At 46.7% G+C, this 23,200-nt stretch overlaps 1 protein-coding gene across 3 annotated transcripts in view; it reads right to left on the bottom strand.

The window, feature by feature from the left end:
• The window catches only part of rnf128b (ring finger protein 128b), a 156,886-nt gene that overhangs the window by 98,635 nt on the left and 35,051 nt on the right, over nt 1–23,200 (bottom strand). Inside the window, exon 1 of one of the 3 annotated variants that reach the window (XM_043705147.2) lies at nt 15,457–16,046. The exons of the other annotated variants lie outside the window; for them this stretch is intronic. Coding sequence (XP_043561082.2) covers nt 15,457–15,886 — 430 coding nt within the window. The 5' untranslated portion in view covers nt 15,887–16,046. Of the gene's footprint in view, nt 1–15,456; nt 16,047–23,200 lie in introns of those variants that run through there. 3 annotated transcript variants of the gene reach the window in all.

Here is a 23,200-nt window from a genome sequence, read left to right as displayed (position 1 = left end):
TCACCAGCACTAAAACGAGTCAAGTTACAAATGTTTGAAGGTCTCATTAAAAATTCAGCAATGATCTCGCATATACTGAACAACCTTAGGTTAGAGAAGAGCATTAACATAATACTTTACATTATCCATGCTAAAGTCCATTAAATAGATTGTGTGCATCAATTCAATTGGACCTTCTCTTATAACAATAAAAAGGAAATGTTTTGAATGGAAATTGGAATGACCAATTCCAGGGGAATGAGGCCTCAATTTAGAAAATTTTTAGTGCAGAGTTTAAAATATCTTTTTTATTTGCCCTCATAATATTCATCACTTGATTTAAAGTACCCATCAAGTCCTGGAAAGAACCATTGTAATGTACAAATTAAAGTCAGAGTCATACGGCTGTAGAGCACAGAAACCCTTCGGTCCAAGTAGTCCATGCCGACCAGATATCCTAAGCTAATCTAGTTCCATTTGCCAACATTTGGCCCATACCCCGCTAAATCCTTCCTATTCATATACCCATCCAGATGCCTTTAAAATGTTATAATTGTACCAGCCTCCAACACTTCCTCTGGCAGCTCATTCCACACACCCTCGGTGTGAAAATGTTGCCCCTTAGGTCTCTTTTATATCTTTCCCTCTCACCCTAAACCTATGCCCTCTAAGTTCTGCACTTCCCAACCCCAGGGAAAACACTTTGCCTATTTACCCTATCCATGCCCGTCATGATTTTACAAACCTCTATAAAGGTCACCCCTCAGCATCCAATGCTCCAGGGAAAAACAGCCCCAGCTTATTCAACCTCCCCCTGTAGCTCAAATCCTCCAACCCTGGCAACATTCTTGTAAATCTTTTCTGAACCCTTTCAAGTTTCACAACATCCTTCCTATAGTGGGGAGCCCAGAATTGCAGGGAAGACACCAAAAGTAGCCTAAGCAACACCCTGTACAGTCGCAACATAACCTCCCAACTTCTATAATCAACGCTCTGACCAATTTTTAAGGAACTGTTTCAATACTACAGCTAATATTCTGGTACAATGTTCAAGGAATCAAGGGATGGTAAAAACATAGGACAGATAGACATACAGGAGGAGGCAAAATTAAAAGGATACAAAGGAGTATCTACATAAGTGATCTCGAGAAAAACACAACTGGTCTAATTAGTAAATTTGCAGACAATACAAAGACTGTAGAGTTGTGGATGGTGAGGAGTATTGTCAGAGGATATAGACCAGATGGAAGCAAGGGCAGGAAAATGACAGATGCAGTCTAATCTGGATAAATGTGAAGTAATGCATTTCAGAAGATAAAGTACAGGTGGAAATTATACAGTGAATGGCAGTACTCTTAGGAGTATTGATATGCAGAGGGATCAGGGCGTGCAGGAAATGCCTTTGTTGGAAGGGGCATTGAGTATAAAGTTAGACAAGTTATGGTGCAGTTTTATAGAACTTTAGTTAGGCAACACTTAGAATATTGCATACAGTTCTGGTCACCACACTACCAGAAGGATTGGATGCTTTGGAGGAGGTACAGAAAGGGTTTACCAGGATGTGTCCTGGTAAGGGGGGACTTTAGCTATGAAGAAAGGTTGGATAGACTGGGTTTGTTTTCACTGGAATGCAGGAGGTTGAGGATAGAATGCAGGGGTGACCTGGATGGAAGATTTTAAGATTGTGAATGGCATGGATAGACTGGCAAGTATAAGGCATTTTCCCAGGCGTCAATTACTAGCGGACATAGGTTTGAGGTGCTGGGTTTTCAGGGTGGGGGATGTGAGGCACATTTTTCACGCAAAGGGTGGAGAGTGCCTGGAACGTGCTGCCAGAGCTGGTGGTGGAAGCAGATACAATAGCAGCAGTCAAGTAGCACCTGGACGAATCCATGAATAGAAGGATATGGATCAGGATGAAGGGCTTATGCCCGAAACGGCGATTCTCCTGCTCCTCAGATGCTGCCTGACCTGCTGTGCTTTTCCAGCACCACACTTTCGACTCTGATCTCCAGCATCTGCAGCTCTCACTTTCTCTCTCTTACCTTTGGGAACTTGGATTCAAAGGTGGAGGAGAGATAGATTTTAGGTTCCATATCTGCGAAGGTGACTTTTTCTTAAAATGAAAAAGGTTTGAAATTCATTTTGAGCAGCAAACTGAAGACAACATGTCTAAGAAAGCATGTGACTCAAAATAAGTTATTTAATTAGCTACTCAGGAAGTTCACTACCAAACATTTACATTGTTGAGTTTTTATGATACAGAAACAAAGGTCAGGGCCACTTGTAGTTTGAGTTCAGAAGAGAAGTTCTTAGTTGAAGGGCAGCTTTTTGTTTAGTTTACTATAGTGAGAAACTTGGTAGAAATCTCTAAGCTATCAAAATTAAAATTCAGGCCATTTCAGGCTGAACAAACGCTGCTTCAACAATCTAAAGGAAATGTTGGAAAGAATAAACAGAAGTAAAAAGTTAAAGTACTAGATAGGAATGCTACTTTACTAGCATTAAGTGACATTTATTAATTCGCTCATGAGACATGAAATGTAAGTGTTTCGATCAGAGTGGTGCTGGAAAAGCACAGCAAGTCAGGCAGCATCTGAGAAGCAAGAAAATCGATGTTTCGGGCAAAAGCCCTTCATCAGGGATAGAGGCAGGGAGCCTCCAGGGTGGAGAGATAAATGGAGTGGGTGGGATGGGGAGATGGTAGCAAAGAGTACAATAGGTGAATGGGGTGGGGATGGAGGTGATAGGTCAGAGGGGAGGGTGGAGCGGTGGGAAGGGAGATTGGCAGGTAGGACAAATCATGAGGACAGTGCTGAGCACAAGGTTGGAATTGAGGTAAGGTGGGGGGAGGGGAAATAAGGAAACTGGTGAAGTCCACATTGATGCCCTGGGGTTGAAGTGTTCCAAGGCAGAAGATGTAGGTGTCACTGGCTGGGCCAGCATTTATTACTCATCCCCAGTTACCCTTAAGAAAGTGGTGGTGAACTGCCTTCTTGAAGTGTGTTAAAAATTTCACAACACCAGGTTAAAGTCCAACAGGTTTATTTTGCAGGTACTAGCTTTTGGAGCGCAGCTCCAGCTACGTTACGAAGGACCAGTGCTCCGAAAGTTAGTAGTACTTGCAAAAAAAAAACCTGTTGGACTTTGACCTGGTTAACTTGGTCCACCCCAGTCCAACACCTGCATTCCACATCATGCCTTCTTGAACTGCCACAGTCCACTTGCATGGACCCACAACGCCCTTGGGAAGGTAATTCCAGATTTCTGACCCTGCAACACCGAAGGAACGGTGTAGATGGTGGACTGGCTTTGAGGAGTCAGGAAGCAAGTTACTCACTGCAGTATTCCTAGCCTCTGATCTGCATTTGTAGCAATTGTATTTACACGGCTAGTCCAGTTCGGTTTCTGGTCATCCGGTTTCGGATGTGGGGGGTTGGGGATTTAGTGATGACAATACCAGTTTTTGTCATGGGGTGGTGGTTAGGTTGTCGCTTACTGGAGATGGTCATTGCCTGATATTTGTGTGGTGTGAATATTATTTGCCAATTTTCAGCCATAGCCTGGATATTGCCCAGATCTTTGCAGCATCAGAACGGTGGACTGCTGTTAACATGCTGTTTTCTTTTCCTTTATAAAAAAAGGACACTGGCAGCCTTAGGTTCAGTGGCTGACCACAACAGTTGCCAAACATTAAAACCAAAAGAAAACACATGGTCTTTCAAACAGTTTCACTCCATAATACCGGACAGATTAGACTGCAATCAACTGGGAGTGTAACATGTCAAAACAGCCCAGCTATTAATCTAGCCACTTTTCTATCATGCATTCAGAAGTCAACTACCCAAGCCAAGTTGGATTCTTAGCTTTGAAATATGATGTCAGCTCGCCCTTGAATGCAGATCAAATAAACTGAATAGTTTAATTTTAAGGCCATCTTTTATATTTCTGAATCCCTGACACTGTTCTCCAAATTTTCCCACGGGCAAGAACATTCTGAACAATGAAAATCCAACTCTCCACTGCAATATAAAACAGTATTTTGCCAGTAGGTTCAAGTTGTATTTTAAGAATAGTTATGGAAAGTACCTGTTTGTTGCCTGAGCAATAATCAAGCTGTGGAACACAGCTGCTTTACATTTGTCTTGCCAATTCACACTGGGAGAAAATTAAGTTCGCTTGGTGCCAGTGTGTTACTACCTATAAAAATACACCGAAAAATGCAATAATTTTTTAAATAGATGTTTTATGCTTTTCTGGGGGTCATTTGTGCTCTTGAAATATGTCCAAGAAGCCTTTTCCATCATATCTGAACACACCAAGAGTGATAGCAATCACCATTTAGGGATGGGCAATAAAAGCTAGCCTTGCCAACGATACTCAATTTAATAATCTGATTTGGAAATGCCGGTGTTGGACTGGGGTGTACAAAGTTAAAAAAAAAAATCACAACACCAGGTTATAGTCAAACAGGTTTAATTGGAAGCACTAGTTTTCAGAGCATTGCTCCTTCATCAGGTGGTTGTGGAGTACACATTTGTAAGACAGAGAATTTATAGCAAAAGTTTACAGTGTGATGCAACTGAAATTATACATTGAAAAATACCTTGATTGTCTGTTAAGTCTCTCATCGGTCAGAATGACCATGTTAATTTCACTTCTTTCATATGTAAAAAAAAGTTTTGTGATTTACATATGAAAAAAAAGTGAAACTAACATGGTCATTCTAACAGATGAGAGACTTAAACGTATGTGTAATTTCAGTTACATCACTTTTGCTATAAATTCTGTGTCTTACAATTGTGTACGTCACAATCACCTGATGAAGGAGCAGCGCTCCGAAAGCTAGTACTTCCAATCAAACCTGCTCGACTATAACCTGGTGTTGTGAGATTTTTAACTTCAATAATCTGGGGCTGGGGAACATGTCAAAATGGTCAAGAAGTGGATGCTGTAAGATATTACTAGCGTTTTCTTTTCCCCTCATGACATCAAAAAACAAGTTATTTTAAAAGCAAAGTCAGCTTCAGTTATAAAACGACATCCCACAGACCTCAAGAATTGGGAGCAGGAAATGTCTATCCAGCCACTTGAACTTGTTCCATCGTTTAACAAGGCCATGGCTGATCTTCCACTTCAGTAACATCTCCCTGTATTCGCTCATATCTCTTGAATATCTTAAGATTCAGGAAACTGTCAACTTCTGTCTTAAATACACCAAAAAGCTAAGCATCCACATCCCTCTAGTAGAGCATACCAGAGGCTCATAACTATTTGACTGAAGAAATTTCTCATGTTCATTCTAAAATGGCTAACTTCTTATTCTCAGACTCTGATACTTAGTTCTGGATCTGACGACATTGACACAATAATATCTCATAAGAAGTTTATAAGCTTCATTGAAGTCACCTTTCATTTTCTAATATTCAGGTAATATTGTTCCAATCTGTTCAATCTCTTAATTTGGATTAATGCTCACACTTTAGTGAACCTGAATTACACTCTTGCCAAGGGATATGTATTCTTTAAATTCAGAGACCAAACTGTATACTATATTCCAGGATTATTCTCACTAAGACGATAGGAGTTTTTTTTTTTTAAAAACTCTTAGACTTCCATTGCTTCGTAATTGTGAATAACATATCATTCAGGTTATTTCTCAATCACTTTAAGTAAACAAAATGTCTGCTGTATAACTAAAGAAGAAAATTTTAGGTTTTTCCAGATTACATTGTCACATTCTTGCTTATTTACCAAAGCTGCCCAAATCCTGTTGCAATCTCTTTGCTTCATCTGTAAGCTTTACTTTCCCAACTATGCATCATCAAACTTTAACATACTACACTCAGTCTCCTCATTGAATGCATTGACATAAATTTTAAATTAGATGAGTCACAAGCACTAATCCTTGTAATACACAGTCAATTTCAGTGCATCAAATTTAAGACATGTTTATTCCTATATTGTTATATAGCCAATCCTCAATCCATGTTAATATTTCAACCTCAACCCAATGCACTAATTCTTTTTAATGACCTTGCTTGGCACTTTATCACAACACTCTTTGAAAATCCAGTTATGCTACATTCATTGGTTTCCCCCTTATCTACCCTAGTTATATAAAACTTCAAGGAGTGTCAAAACAGGATTCTTTTTTATAGATGCATACTAATTTCCTCCATGACATAATGATCACCTACAGTATGCATCTTGTTTCAGAACCCTAATAATGGAATCTACTATTCTTCCCACAATATACATTAGGCTAATTGGCCAACAGTATATTGATTTTTCTTTCCCTCCTTTCCTTAATTGAAGTACACGCTAACTTCCAATCATTGAGGAACATACCAAAGTCCAAGGATCCCGAAAATGTCAAACTCTTGGAGTACTGATTACTACAATTCTACAGCTTCTGGAAAAGTTGCTTTGCTGAAGAGTTTGATGACTATATTAAATTTACTCAACCAATGACTTTTTGCCCTTGTTTTCAAGCTTTCCTCAATTACGTACTAGGGTATAAATTACCCTTCAGAGGCCATTGATGTTTTATCACTCGGTTGATATGCAGACTAAACAGAATCAAATCATCAAAATTGAACTATTGGATAGTTATAGGTTGTAGCAAACATGAAAACATTTGTACAGAAAGCTAGGTCCACTTTAAAATCAGTGTATTTACTATAATTCTGGAACTAACACTCTTGTTATTACTTATTACTTTTGAAAGGATGTGAATATATACATTCTCCTCAAAGACTCAGCTCACATTAGTTTAATAAATGTGGATGTGTGTCCGGAGATTGATCACTTCAAGAAAGATACGAAAATCTGGATCGGAGAACCCTTCCTGACAATTTTATGACAGTAAAACAAGTAAATAAAAAAAGATAATGCTGATATAAAATGCATTAGTCAGTAATTAACAGTTGGTCAACAAATAAAAACATTGCCATACTAAAGGGCTATATCGAGCTGAGAAATGTGTGTAATGTGGGTTTGTGGTATGCAGTATCATATGCGCAGTTATATTGCAAAACTAATCGAAAAGATTGGAATTATTTCCCTTAGACTTTTAAATGCTGATTCAAACAACATTAATGAAATTGCCAAAGATGCTCATATTACAAATGACAAGATTTTCAAAAGGAGAAAAGATTTTATACTTTCGACTGAGACAAAACCAAGATTTTCTGTTGTCACCTGAAATGATAGCCTGCAATAATCAAAGAAACTGCTGAGATATTCATATCATCGATAGTCACAGGTGAGGTGCCGGAAGACTGGAGGTTGGCAAACGTGGTGCCACTGTTTAAGAAGGGCAGTAAAGACAAGTCAGGGAACTATAGACTGGTGAGCCTGACCTCGGTGGTGGGCAAGCTGTTGGAGGGAATCCCGAAGGACAGGATGTACATGTATTTGGAAAGGCAAGGACTGGCTTTGTGCGTGGGAAATCATGTCTCACAAACTTGATTGAGTTTTTTGAAGAAGTAACAAAGAAGATTGATGAGGGCAGAGCAGTAGATGTGATCTATATGGACTTCAGTAAGGCGTTCAACAAGGTTCCCCATGGGAGACTGATTAGCAAGGTTAGATCTCATGGAATACAGGAGAAGTAGCCATTTGGATACAGAACTGGCTCAAAGGTAGAAGACAGAGGGTGGTGGTGGAGGGTTGTTTTTCAGACTGGAGGCCTATGACTCGTGGAGTGCCACAAGGATCAGTGCTGGGTCCTCTACTTTTTGTCATTTACATAAATGATTTGGATGTGAGCATAAGAGGTACAGTTAGTAAGTTTGCAGATGACACCAAAATTGGAGGTGGAGGTGTAGTGGACAGCAAAGAGGGTTACCTCAGATTACAACAGGATCTGGACCAGATGGGCCAATGGGCTGAGAAGTGGCAGATGGAGTTTAATTCAGATAAATGCAAGGTGCTGCATTTTGGGAAAGCAAATCTTAGCAGGACTTATACACTTAATGGTAAGGTCCGAGGGAGTGTTGCTGAACAAAGAGACCTTGGAGTGCAGGTTCATAGCTCCTTGAAAGTGGAGTCGCAGGTAGATGGGATAGTGAAGGCGACGTTTGGTATGTTTTCCTTTATTGGTCAGAGTATTGAGTGCAGGCGTTGGGAAGTTATGTTGCGGCTATACAGGACATTGGTTAGGCCACTGTTGGAATATTGCATGCAATTCTGGTCTCTTTTCTATCAGAAAGAGGTTGTGAAACTTGAAAGGGTTCAGAAAAGATTTACAAGGATGTTGCCAGGGTTGGAGGATTTGAGCTATAGGGAGAGGCTGAACAGGTTGGGGCTGTTTTCCCTGGAGTGGAGGCCAAGGGGTGACCTTATAGAGGTTTACAAAATCATGAGGGGCATGGATAGGATAAATAGACAAGGTATTTTCCCTGGGGTCAGGGAGTCCAGAACTGGAGGGCATATGTTTAGGGTGAGAGGAGAAAGATATAAAAGAGACCTAAGAGGCAACTTTTTCACAGAGGGTGGTACGTGTATGGAATGAGTTGCCAGAGGATGTGGTGGAGGCTGGTATAATTGCAACATTTAAGAGGCATTTGGATGGGTATATGAATAGGAAGGGTTTGGAGGGATATGGGCCGGGTGCTAGCAGGTGGGACTAGATTGGGTTGGGATATCTGGTCGGCATGGACAGGTTGGATCGAAGGGTCTGTTTCCATGCTGTACATTTCTATGATTCTACTAAACGCTTCTGCTCATCACCAGAAGCTATAGTCAATGACTTATTAACATTAATAGTAGAGTAATATCTTCATACATCAGACAGCAAGAGTTAAGAAAAGTTAAGGAAGATGGATTCATTAGAAAGTAGGCTTGGAGTGGGTCTAATTGGATTTGACGAGGTTAAGAATTGAATGAACTGATTTAATTCAGTAAATTGTTTAGTAAGGCAAAGATCTGCAGAAGGCAAGTTAAAATCAGGAAAAAATAATGACGGACAGAGAGTCAGGCAGAGCCCTTCACCAAAGTGCAAATGACTGGAATATGTTAGCAAAGTGCCACACCATAGACTGCATATATTCCTGTGGACATAATGAATGTACATATAAAAGCGGGTGGAAGGTTTAAAAGATTGTATGCAAATAAAGTCACAAGGAACTCTAGTCTGAATTGATGAATAATGATGCAGAATTTAACAGCATAAATCACTTCACAAAAAAAAGGTTAACGTGAACTCTTCCATTAAATCATTCTAGAGAATGCCTGAACATTATGAAGCCTTTGAGGGATGTTATGTGAAAATTGCAAGTTTGAATATTGTTCTAAATCATATAGATACTGATTGCAAAATACTTAGCATAGCACATTGAAGTTCAGTCTTTATTTGTGTGCTTATTTGGATAGAATATTGACTGAATTTGGATAGAATATTCGGATAGTAATTTCTATTCGACAGCAAGATACAGTAGGATTAAAAATATGCAACAAAAACACAGCCACATCCAACCTTGCTTTGACACTTCACAACAGTGACAATAATTTAATGGATGTAAAGTATTCTGGGATGCCACAAGAGCATACAGGATACAAGTTCTTCCTTTCTCTTTATACACAATATGAATACATATAAGATAGTGCTTTGAAAGATAAATGTCAGAATCCATGTCCCATTAATTTACATATAATTCAGGTTGCTGTGATTGACATATCTCAGCATCCTTACTCTGGACTGTCAGTATAGGAAAATCCCATGGTATATGTATATATATACACACAAAGCAGAGCAATGGAGTTTCAACAGACGCGCTGACTCACATCTACAAAAGGCACTACATAAATGAAAATCCTTTCCTTTCCTTCCATCCCAAACATCCAGGCCCATAAAATTCACACAGGCCAAATTTACAAACGTATGGGTAAGAATGCACAGTGGGCAGTTGAGTCTAAATGTCACAGTTTAAGACACCTTAAGAATTAAATAAATTCACTTGCTACACAATGAACGTTAACACAAACTGCATGACAACCCAGGCACCAAGGTATGGCAGAAACTCTAAATAAATCGAACAAGATTCAAATTGAGTAACTAAATCCTGTTGCTTTTGTTTCATTCACAATTGAGCAAGAACCACATTTACTAGTTCTGCTGATCCCTGATTGCCTTAGAGAAGATGAGGCAACAACCGAGTAGCTGCTAGGCCAATTCAGAAGGCTGTTAAGAGTTGAACACATTGGTATGGAACTGGATTCACCGAGACAGCACACTTATTCCTAAAAAGGACATGAATGAACCAGTTGGATTTTAAATCCAAATTTGAGTGTATCAAATTAAGTGAGAATCTAACCTCCAAGTCTCAGAGTTACGAGATCATGTTTGGACTTGATGTCACAGCAAGGCTGACACTCCAGCACAGTAGTGAGGGGGTGCTGTGCTATTGAGAGATGCCACTTTGTGGAGGATAGGTTAACCCAATGTCCTACCTGCCTGCTCAGGTGAATCCAGAAGATCACCCGGACGAACCAACCCAACCACCCTGTAGCACAGCATTTCAACTCCCCCTCCCACTCCACCGAGGATATGCAGGTCATTGGACTCATCCACCGCCAAACCACAACAACGCGACGGTCGGAGGAGGAGCGTCTTATCTTCCGACTGGGAACCCTCCAACCACAGGGGATGAACTTGGACTTCACCAGTTTCTTCATCCCCCCTCCCCCCACCTTGTCTCAGCCGAATCCCTCCAGCCCGGTACCGCCTTCCTGACCTGCAGTCTTCTTCTTGACCTCTCCGCCTCCATCCTACTCCGACCTATCACCCTCACCTTGACCTTTTTCCACCTATCACATTTCCAACGCCCCTCCTCCAAGTCCCTCCTCCCTACCTTTTATCTTCTCCTGCTGAACACTCTCTGCTCATTCCTGAAGAAGGGCCTGTGCCCGAAACGTCAAATCTCCTGTTCCCTGGATGCTGCCTGACCTGCTGTGCTGTTCCAGCAATAAAGTTTCAACTTTGATCTCCAGCATCTGCAGACCTCACTTTCTCCTCGAAGAATCCAGAAGATCCCCAAGCACTATTTGGAAGAGCAGCTGAGGACTAATTACCAGAGTCCTAGCCAATATTCATCCCTCAAACAAACAAACACACAGAACAAATTATCTTAGCTATACATAGCAATTCTTAGTTATGTTAATTTTTATTATTTCTGAAAACTGAAATCTAATTCCCCAAACTCCCATGGTGAAATATGAATATGTTCACAGGACTATTTAGGCCTCCAGGACTATTTAGGCTTCCAGATGACCAGTTCATTAATAAAATCACTATGCTAAGGCAGCTGTCATGCTTCGAGCAAGTGTCCCTTCCTTTGAACCAGGAGGTCTCATTTCAAATCCCACCTACTTCAAACGTTTACAGTAACATCTGCAAACAGGTTGATTAAAAATATCTAAAACCATTATGTCCCTGTATAGGCATAATCATAAACTGATCAGTCTCAATATGAAAAACAACTTTTCAAAATCTGAAGTTATGAGATTAAAGTTTGTGTATACTGGCATCCTCTATCACCCAAGAAGCGAAATGCTATTCTAACTTGGGTAAACCACACTCACTTCTGATTACTTTGCCATTTCGCAAAGACACAACTTCTTTCAAGGACTGGCAGCACTGGATAAACTCTGACCCTGCTAAATTGAGAGGCACTTAGGTCTTTAATTCTACCAGAGATTGACCGAACTAATCCAGCTCATCAACACCAGCCACTGCTCAACTCATCTACTTCATCTCAAACCTCATCAATGTGGCTCGGTTCATTGCAATTTGTTGTTGATGGGGCATTTATACAGCACTGTTACTGTACAAGGTGCCTCACTGGAGTATTTGCTCAAACAAATTTGAGAAATGGAGATGGGTTAATAGCCAAAGCTCTCAAGTCCAAAACAGGAGTGGACACAGAGGTTGATGGGGCATTAGTCTTCTAGGATGTCAGATAAGCAGTCTGAAGACATGGTTTGGACGGAGAAAAGAAAAATTAGGAAGCTCTAAAAGATCAGAATTGGAGAGGAGCACAGAGAGCCAAAGCTGTAGGTGGTCATGGCAATAGTAGAAGAGAGACCACAAAAGGATTTGAACTCCCTGGGAAAATCTTCTGCAAACTGGCCTTCATACCTTAGAACTGTGATGATTTAGTAATTGCCAGGTCTACCAATCATCAGAGCGTATGAGGTAACTTCAGGTAATCTGATGCAAGCCTGATCTGTGCTTGCATTCACACTTTTATTATACAGCCCCACCTGACAGTCCCAAGGAGCTTTTGCACTGCGCAAAAGATTATTTCAATGCATTTGCTACAAAATGATAAAGCACTGAAAGACAGGCTGTTCTGCCCATTATGTCTGTGCTGACCTGACACATTAACTCTAACAGTGCCTGAATACTATGTCACAGAGGTCCTGACACACAGGGGTTGGATTGTGGCAGGATTTGGTGGGGGTTGAGGAGGAAAGAGGGTTGGTTGGGCAGGGTTAGGGAGTGGATTGGGGGGGGGGGGGGGGGTTGAGGGTTTGGGGGCATTGGATTGTGGGGGGGGGGGGGGTGATGGTTTGGTGAGCATTGGATTGCTGGGAGGGTGAGGGTTGGGTGGTGGTGAGAGTTGGGGGTATTGGTTTGTGGGGTGGTGAGTGTTTGGGGTGGTGAAGGTGTGGGGGGTAAGGGTGTGTGGGGGGGGTGAGGGTGTGAGTGTGTGTGGGGGGGTGAGGGTGTTGTGTGGGGGGGGGGATGAGGGTGTGTGTGTGTGGGGGGGGTGAGGGTGTATGTGGGGGGGGTGACGGTGTGTGTGGGGGAGGGTGACGGTGTGTGTGGGGGGGGTGACGGTGTGTGTGGGGGGGGTGACGGTGTGTGTGGGGGGGGGTGACGGTGTGTGTGGGGGGGGGTGACGGTGTGTGTGGGGGGGGGTGACGGTGTGTGTGGGGGGGGGGTGACAGTGTGTGGTGGGGGGGTGACGGTGTGTGGTGGGGGGGTGACGGTGTGTGGTGGGGGGGTGAGGGTGTGTGGTGGGGGGGTGAGGGTGTGTGGGGGGGGTGACGGTGTATGGTGGGGGGGGTGACGGTGTGTGGGGGGGGTGACGGTGTGTGGGGGGGGGTGACGGTGTGTGGGGGGGGGTGACGGTGTGTGGGGGGGGGTGACGGTGTGTGTGTGGGGGGTGACGGTGTGTGGGGGGGGGGGTGACGGTGTGTGGGGGGGGGGGGGTGACGGTGTGTGGGGGGGGTGACGGTGTGTGTGTGTGGGGGGTGACGGTGTGTGGGGGGGGTGACGGTGTGTGGGGGGGGGTGACGGTGTGTGGGGGGGGTGACGGTGTATGGTGGGGGGGGTGACGGTGTGTGTGTGGGGTGACGGTGTGTGGGGGGGTGACGGTGTGTGGGGGGGGGTGACGGTGTGTGGGGGGGGTGACGGTGTGTGGGGGGGGTGACGGTGTGTGGGGGGGGTGACGGTGTGTGTGGGGGGGGGTGACGGTGTGTGTGTGGGGGGTGACGGTGTGTGTGGGGGGTGATGGTGTGTGGGGGGGTGACGGTGTGTGGGGGGGTTGAGGGTGCGTGTGTGGGGGGGGATGAGGGTGCGTGTGTGGGGGGGGATGAGGGTGCGTGTGTGGGGGGGGATGAGGGTGCGTGTGTGGGGGGGGGATGAGGGTGTGTGTGGGGGGGGGGTTGAGGGTGTGTGTGGGGGGGGGGTGACGGTGTGTGTGGGGGGGGGGTGACAGTGTGTGTGGGGGGGGTGACGGTGTGTGGGGGGGGTGACGGTGTGTGGGGGGGGTGACGGTGTGTGGGGGGGGGTGACGGTGTGTGGGGGGGGGTGACGGTGTGTGGGGGGGGGTGACGGTGTGTGGGGGGGGTGACGGTGTGTGGGGGGGGGTGACGGTGTGTGTGTGGGGGGTGACGGTGTGTGGGGGGGGGGGGTGACGGTGTGTGGGGGGGGGGGGGTGACGGTGTGTGGGGGGGGTGACGGTGTGTGTGTGTGGGGGGTGACGGTGTGTGGGGGGGGTGACGGTGTGTGGGGGGGGGTGACGGTGTGTGGGGGGGGTGACGGTGTATGGTGGGGGGGGTGACGGTGTGTGTGTGGGGTGACGGTGTGTGGGGGGGTGACGGTGTGTGGGGGGGGGTGACGGTGTGTGGGGGGGGTGACGGTGTGTGGGGGGGGTGACGGTGTGTGGGGGGGGTGACGGTGTGTGTGGGGGGGGGTGACGGTGTGTGTGTGGGGGGTGACGGTGTGTGTGGGGGGTGATGGTGTGTGGGGGGGTGACGGTGTGTGGGGGGGTTGAGGGTGCGTGTGTGGGGGGGGATGAGGGTGCGTGTGTGGGGGGGGATGAGGGTGCGTGTGTGGGGGGGGATGAGGGTGCGTGTGTGGGGGGGGGATGAGGGTGTGTGTGGGGGGGGGGTTGAGGGTGTGTGTGGGGGGGGGGTGACGGTGTGTGTGGGGGGGGGGTGACAGTGTGTGTGGGGGGGGTGACGGTGTGTGGGGGGGGTGACGGTGTGTGGGGGGGGTGACGGTGTGTGGGGGGGGGTGACGGTGTGTGGGGGGGGGTGACGGTGTGTGGGGGGGGGTGACGGTGTGTGGGGGGGGGTGACGGTGTATGGTGGGGGGGTGACGGTGTGTGGGGGGGGTGACGGTGTGTGTGGGGGGGGTGACGGTGTGTGGGGGGGGGTGACGGTGTATGGTGGGGGGGTGACGGTGTATGGTGGGGGGGTGACGGTGTGTGGGGGGGGTGACGGTGTGTGGGGGGGGGGTGACGGTGTGTGGGGGGGGTGACGGTGTGTGTGTGGGGGGTGACGGTGTGTGTGTGGGGGGGGTGACGGTGTGTGTGTGGGGGGGGTGACGGTGTGTGTGTGGGGGGGGTGACGGTGTGTGGGGGGGGTGACGGTGTGTGGGGGGGGGTGACGGTGTGTGGGGGGGGGTGACGGTGTGTGGGGGGGGGTGACGGTGTGTGGGGGGGGGTGACGGTGTGTGGGGGGGGTGACGGTGTGTGGGGGGGTGACGGTGTGTGGGGGGGGGTGACGGTGTGTGGGGGGGGTGACGGTGTGTGGGGGGGGTGACGGTGTGTGGGGGGGGTGACGGTGTGTGGGGGGGGTGACGGTGTGTGGGGGGGGGTGACGGTGTGTGGGGGGGGGTGACGGTGTGTGGGGGGGGGTGACGGTGTGTGGGGGGGGGTGAGGGTGTGTGGGGGGGTGAGGGTGTGTGGGGGGGGTGAGGGTGTGTGGGGGGGGTGAGGGTGTGTGGGGGGGGTGAGGGTGTGTGTGGGGGGGGTGAGGGTGTGTGGGGGGGGTGAGGGTGTGTGTGGGGGGGGTGAGGGTGTGTGGGGGGGGTGAGGGTGTGTGTGGGGGGGTGAGGGTGTGTGGGGGGGGTGAGGGTGTGGGGGGGGTGAGGGTGTGTGTGGGGGGTGACGGTGTAGGGTATGGGTGGAGACAGGGACACACACACACACACACACACACACGGCTCTGTCTCCTTACCCAGGTGGGACATCTGTACCACCTCATTGGCCGGGGTCGGGTAGTTGAAGATGACCACCGCGCTGGCCCCTTGCTGAGCGGCGTTCAGGATCTTCTCGGCGAAGGTGCAGCCGTCTCCCCGCTCGACCAGGGCCACCCAGGGCTGCGAGGGATCGGGCCGGAGGTAGGGCACCCCGGGCTCACAGCCGTACGGCCGGGGGGACTGCGGGACCCCCACGAGCCCGTGCACACTCTCCAGCGGCGAGTCCTGGCCGTAGACCCCGCTCTCGGTCTTTTGCCAGAGAGTCCGATTGCTGCTGGGCTCGGGGAAACTCACATTAATGTAGGCAGTCCAGAAGGAGCTGGCCACTGAGCTGTACAGACACAACCACTGCCCCACAGTCAGGCTGAAAGCCCGGGGGGAGACAGAGACTCCCAACAAACTCAACATTCTCCCCTCAGCCAGTTTCCCGAAGGTTAAAACAAAACAAAATACAATCTGTACAGATACAGAGCGACAACAGAACAACTCCCACTCCCAGGTGTCAGCTTCCACTGCGGATGTAGGAAGTTTAAAAAGCACGTTCCTCAAATGCTTGAACCTGCCCCCAGGTATGAACAGCAGCGAGTCCTGAAACCCGATCCAGTGCACACCAGCCTCTCAGGCTCCGGGTTTCACTTAAAAAGGCAATGCACCGCCCGCTTCCTCCTGGGACCGACCCAATTTCCAGCCGGGCATCAGCGGCTGCTCTGGTGAGACCCAAACTAAAACACAGACTTTGCTTGTCTCGGGTCCCTTCCTTTTTGTTTTAGTTCTTGGTTTGATCGGGACAAAAATGCCAACATTTCCAACTGCGGCCACAGTTTTATAACTACCGCTTTTCTCTTGTCAGCAGCTCAACAAATGTATGTGTGTGTGTCAATATACATATCTGTGCTGTTGGCAGAAATGATACTGATAAAGCGACTTTTCATTTCAAATTCGTTATTTTCCTTCTCTGCGCAGTTGAATTCAAGTCCATGTCCAGGCTGCTTTTAGACCCTTTCCCACATTTCTACCGATCTCTTCTTTTACTATTTCTTTATTTGAAAGTTTGCATTCTCACCCAACTGAGTTTCTTAAAGACAAAAATAGAAATTGCTGGAAAAGCTCAGCAAGTCTGGCAGCGACTGTGGAGAAAAATCTGAGTTGACATTTCAGTTCGAGTGACGGATCCTCAGTCTTTTTGAATCCAGTGACCTTTCTTCAGAACAGAGAGTAGCTAGTAAAAGGTGACATTTATAACAAACCATGAATGCCATCCTCTCCGAGCTGCTAACAGTTCTGAAGGAGGGTCACTGGTTTCAAAGCATTACCTCAGTTTTCTCTGTCTACTCAGATCTGCTGAGTTTCTTTGCAATTTCTGTGTTTGTTTCAAATCTTCAACATCCATAGTTCTTTGTTTTTTTTTTGACTCGATCAAATGTTCTGTCCCTGCCTCAATTCAAAGATTATCTAGTCTCCTTTCAATTCCCACAGATCACTCTTGACCTCATTAACCTCTGTCTTTCAATCTGCTATTGCATTTTCCTCTTCATGTTCTGGTGTCTCCTATCAGATGAGGGCAGTTTAATTTCCCTGAAAACTTTAAAACTAATTTCGTCATGATATTCTCCACAAAACATGTTGGCAATATCATAGTCTGAGCACAGCAAGGTTCAGTCATTGCACAATAACAGATCAATAAAGCAAATAAATATTCAGCTAAACTGAAAACTTGTTCATAGAATTCTCCCTATGGCCTCACTCCTTCCTGCTACCTCCATAGTTCAATTCTTTGAGATTTCTGACTTCCTCTACCTCTGTCCTCTTGTTTATCCCTGATTTCCCTGTCCACACTTTGGGCAGAATCTAGAACATAGAACAGCGCAATACAGGCCTTTCAGGCTTTGATGTTATGCCGACCTGTGAAACCAATCTGAAGCCCATCTACTCTACACAATTCCATTTTCATTCACACGATTATCCAATGACAATTTAAACGCCCTTAAAGTTGGCGAGTCTACTACTGTTGCAGGCAGTGTGTTCCATACCCTTACTACTCTCTGAGTAAAGAAACCACCTCTGACATTTGTCCTATATCTATCACACCTCAATTTTAAGCTGTGCCCCCTCGTGCTAGCCAGCACCCTCCGAGGAAACAGGCTCTCACTGTCCACCCTATCTAACCCTCTGATTATCTTCTCTGTTTCAGTTAAGTCATCTCTCACCCACTCCTCTCCAGCGATAACAGCCTCAAGTACCTCAGCCTTTCCTCGTGAATCTAATCAAGTTAGATTAGATTCCCTACAAAGTGGAAACAGGCCCTTTGGCCCAACCAGTCCACACCAACCCCCCCGAAGAGTAACCCACCCAGGCTCATTTCCCTCTGACTAATGCACCTATCATTATGGGCAATTTAGCATGGCCAATTCACCTGACCTGCACATCTTTGGACTGTGGGAGGAAACCCATGCAGACACGGGGAGAACGTGCAAACTCCACACAGACAGTTGCCCAAGGCTGGAATTGAACCTGGGACCCCAGTGCTGTGAGGCAGCAGTGCTAACTACTGAGCCACAGTGCCACGTGAGTTACTGCAGTACATCTTGTAGATGGTAGACACTATTGCAGCTGTGCAGTGGTGGTGAACAGAATGAAGACATTAGATGGGGCATCAATCAAGTGGGATGTTTTGTCCTGGGTACTGTTGAGGTTAGTGAGTGTTGTTCAAGCAAGAAGAGAGTGTGGTTCAACCAGAATATCTTTAGCATGATCAGTTGAACAATGTACATTTGTATAGCACCTTTAACATTGTAAAACATCACAAGGTCATAGAGTAATAGAGATGTACATCATGGAAACAGACCCTTCAGTCCAACCCATCCATGCCTTCACAAAATGTTATCATACAAAAAAACTGACAAAGTGTCCTTCAATGGTATCTTCCAAACATGTGTTCTCTATGACTTAGATGCAGAAGGGCAGCTGAGAACCTGCAATTTTGCCGCCAAGTCACATAGCGTCTTGATTTGGAACTATATCACCGTTCCTTCATTGTTCCTGGGCTAAAATCCTAGAACTCCCTACCTAACAGCACTGTGATTATATTGATATATCAGGGACTGCAGCAGATCAAGATAGCAGCTCACTACTGCCTTCTATTGGGCAATTAGGGATGTTCAACAAAAGCTGGCGTAGCTTTGAAAAAAAATTAACAGCAATTCACCATAGAGCGATGATAAGACAAGTGACCAAAGACCAAGGGGGTAGGTTCTAAGGACTGAACAGTGAGAATGCTGGAGAAACTCAGCAGCTCTGGCAGCATCTGTGGAGAGAGAAACAATTAATGTTTCAAGTCTGATATGACTCTTCTACACAACTTCTTCAGTATAATGTTCTGAAGAAGTCATAGCAGACTTGAAACGTGAATTCCATTTTACTCTCCACAGATACTGCCAGACTTGCTGAGTTTCTCCACTATTTAGATTAGATGAGATTCCCTACAGTATGGAAACAGGCCCTTCAGCACAACAAGTCCACACTGACCCTCCGAAGATTAACCCACCCAGACCCATTTCCCTCTGACTAACATACCTAAACAATGGGCAATGTTCGAGGACACCCAGATCCCTTTGCATTTCAGGGATCTACGATCTTTCATTTGTCACTGTCAGAGGGTTTCTTGTAGTTGGGGGAGGAGAGCGGTCAGGACACTGGGTGACCAGACAGGGGACCATCTTTAGTGTCCAGTACATGGCCAAAGCCATCCAGAGGCTCCTGGCTGTGGCAAATTGCCCTAAGAATGTGCAAAAGATCAAACAGACAGTGAGCCTCCAGATGAACTGATTTCCCATCTGTCCAGAATTTGACATTGACTCTGCAAACTGAACCTTCTAGCAGGATCCTACACCCCACAATCTGAACTCAAGGAAAGTTCCTTTATGTTCCTCATAACAACTCAAGAGAGCTGTTCTTGTGGACTGCTGCTGCTGACACACACTTTCCAATTCTTCACCTTTCTCCACCACCTGAATATCCTACCATCCTAAGCAGGGCTCCCCACCAGAGTGCTCTATATAAAGGATTGCTCTCTCTTTCTCTTTGGGAACGGGAGGAAAACAGTTGCTTTCAGTCCTGCACAATAAACATTTAAGTAGGATTGCACGACACCAAAGAAACTGTTTTTTAATGGCTTGGAGGAAACTGTTTCTTATATTACCTTCAATGTTTTTGTTCAAAGCCGATATCGAGTTTCTTTAATGGGACTTCAACTAGCCCTCGGCCACGTGCTCCTATTGATGGACGCCATGTGAAGAATGGGGCAAATTGGAGGAACCTCTGGTGGGTCTGGTCAATGTGGCCATCAACAGGTCCAGGAAGGGAATGGTGTCTCAGTATCTGACTGCCTAACTCTCCTCCATGTTTACGTCCAGACCTGGAGTCCACTGGAACAATGAAGACCTTCTGTGGGTGTTTCTGGGCTTGAGATGCATCCTCATTCCTGTTAATGACAGTTTGATTTAATTTTGATGTGTCTCCACTAATCTCAATTCTTTTGCTCCAGCACTCCTGGAGGGTCTTTGCGACCTGTTTAGTGCTTACTTTATCGTGATACCAGATCTCATTCGCTGATGCCTTTCAGGGAAGCAGATCTGTCATTCTTACCTGCTCTGGCCTAAATGAGACTCCAAACCTACAGTAACGTGGTCGACTCTTAACTGCCCTCAGGGCTACTTGGAATGGGCAATAGATGCTGGCACAGCCACCGATGTCTCCATCCCGTGAATGAGAAATAAAATCCTCTGGTATGGACACGATTGACACCACCTTTGAGGTCTCTCATTTTTGTCTATCTTGACTCATTGATTCTGCCAATACCTAACACCTCCAGGACCCAAGGCCCTTTCCACTCCACTCCTCCATGCACCTGACCTCAGCCTCTGCCCCTCTCTTGGAACCTTCTTGCATTCCTCCACACCTCCGACCCACTCCACAACACCCCCCACGTCCTGCTCCTCCCCACTGAAATCACAGCCATGATGAAGAGCTTATGCTCGAAATGTCGACTCTCCTGCTCCTCGGATGCTGTCTGACCGGCTGTGCTTTTCCAGCACCACACTCTTCAACTCTGATCTCCAACATCTGCAGTCCTCACTTTGACCTCATGACCCTCCCAAGCTGGGTCCCTGACTCTATGGAAGTTGCTATTCTACTACTGCCTTCGCCTGTGCCGTTGTGTTAAACAAGCTAAAACTTTCCACAGCACTACACACAGCCAACCAGTATGCATCATAGAGATGTATAGCATGGAAACAGACCCTTTGGTTCAACTCGTCCATGCCAACCAGATATCCTAACCTACTCTAGTCCATTTGCCAGCACTTGGCCCATTTCCCTCTAAACCCTTCCTATTCATGTACCCATCCAGAAACCTTTTAAATGCTGCAATTGTACCAGCCTCCACTACTTGTTATAGCAGTTCATTCCATATGTGAGCAAGATTCTCATGCACCATGGATTTTATCTTGAAGACATCATTTATGAAGTTTTATGCTAACAAGTATTTGCAACAGGCAAATACATCGCGTGAGAACTTGCTAAGAGTATGACATTAGGTTTGACAGGCCACAGACACACCACTGACTTAATCTCCACATCTCAACTCGTCTTGGTTGGTTTACTATATTTAATGCTAAATATATTGGTAATCAGTAAGGGAATCAAGGGTTAAGGGGAAATGGCAAGAAAGTAGAACTGAGGATTACCAGATCAGCAGTGATCTCATTGAATAGCAGTGCAGACATGATGGGCTGAATGTCCTACTTCTGTCCCTTTGTCTTATGATCTAGAAATCAAAATTTTGGCTTCGGTCTGAATCCAGCTCCTGCTGGATCCATAAAATCCCCCTGTGATACTGATAAAAGTGTCTGGAAAAGCTGTTAAAACATAAACCCTGCAGGTTTATTAACATGCGCTAGGAAAAGAAACACACTATGCTTATTTAGCTGGTCCACAGCATGACTTCAGTTGCACAGCATCACTGAAGTAACCTAGGAAGACATTTGCTCTATCATGTCGCTGCAGATAAACAAGAAAATGCCACTTTCTCAGAGTGACAAGAGATGGGCAATACGTTATCTATGGTGGGCATATCATGGTAATGAGTTCATAATTCACTGGCTAAAGGCCAATTGACTGTAAACTGTACCACCCATGGATCATCCCAATCCTCACTATTATTTTACCTGTGGCAGGGGAAACGCTACATCAACTCGGTAGCCCTGGACTTAATTCCCTTATAAGTATCTCGATTGAACCAGCCACTGGATATTAATAGTTCCACCATAGGTGACTGTGCTTTCAGCTGCCCTCGGGCACTAAGCTCAGGAACCTCTTCCTGCCTCAATAGCACTGACGTTCAAAAGAGCTGCCTGCCTCTGATGGGATATTACCCCACAGTAGGGGTCCTGATGCCAGGCAAAGGTCTGAAGTTGCCTGATTGGCACACACAACTACAGGGAGATAGTGGATTAGTGGTGCTGGAAGAGCACAGCAGTTCAGGCAGCATCCAAGGACCTTCAAAAATCAACGTTTCGGGCAAAAGCCCTTCATCAGGAATAAAGGCAGTGAGCCTGAAGCGTGGAGAGATAAGCTAGAGGAGGGTGGAGGTGGGAGAAAGTAGCATAGAGTACAATGGGTGAGTGGGGGAGGGGATGAAGATGATAGGTCAGGGAGGAGAGGGTGGAGTGGATAGGTGGAAAAGGAGATAGGAAGGTAGGACAAGTCCGGACAAGTCATGGGGACAGTGCTGAGCTGGAAGTTTAGAACTAGGGTGAGGTGGGGGAAGGGGAAATGGGGAAACTATTGAAGTCCACATTGATGCCCTGGGGTTGAAGTGTTCCGAGGCGGAAGATGAGGCGTTCTTCCTCCAGGCGTCTGGTGGTGAGGGAACGGCGGTGAAGGAGGCCCAGGACCTCCGTGTCCTCGGCAGAGTGGGAGGGGGAGTTGAAATGTTGGGCCACGGGGCGGTGTGGTTGATTGGTATGGGTGTCCCAGAGATGTTCCCTAAAGCGCTCTGCTAGGAAGCGTCCAGTCTCCCCAATGTAGAGGAGACCGCATCAGGAGCAACGGATACAATAAATAATATTATCAGTGGATGTGCAAGTAAAACTTTGATGGATGTGGAAGGCTCCTTTAAGGCCTTGGATAGAGGTGAGGGAGGAGGTGTGGACGCAGGTTTTATAGTTCCTGCGGTGGCAGGGAAAGTGCCAGGATGGGAGGGTGGGTTATGGGGGGGCGTGGACCTGACCAGGTAGTCACGGAGAGAACGGTCTTTGCGGAAGGCGGAAAGGGGTGGGGAGGGAAATATATCCCTGGTGGTGGGGTCTGTTTGGAGGTGGCGGAAATGTCGGCTGATGATTTGGTTTATGCGAAGGTTGGTAGGGTGGAAGGTGAGCACCAGGGGCGTTCTGTCCTTGTTACGGTTGGAGGGGTGGGGTCTGAGGGCGGAGATGCGGGATGTAGACGAGATGTGTTGGAGGGCATCTTTAACCACGTGGGAAGGGAAATTGCGGTCTCTAAAGAAGGAGGCCATCTGGTGTGTTCTGTGGTGGAACTGGTCCTCCTGGGAGCAGATACGGTGGAGGCAGAGGAATTGGGAATACGGGATGGCATTTTTGCAAGAGGTAGGGTGGGAAGAGGTGTAATCCAGGTAGCTGTGGGAGTCGGTGGGTTTGTAAAAAA

The sequence above is a fragment of the Chiloscyllium plagiosum genome, unplaced genomic scaffold (genome assembly GCF_037043375.1).
Source record: "Chiloscyllium plagiosum isolate Xiang-an unplaced genomic scaffold, Cpla_swu_hap1 HiC_scaffold_11, whole genome shotgun sequence".
NCBI lineage: Eukaryota > Metazoa > Chordata > Chondrichthyes > Orectolobiformes > Hemiscylliidae > Chiloscyllium > Chiloscyllium plagiosum.
This window is presented reverse-complemented; position numbering and strand designations above follow the sequence as displayed.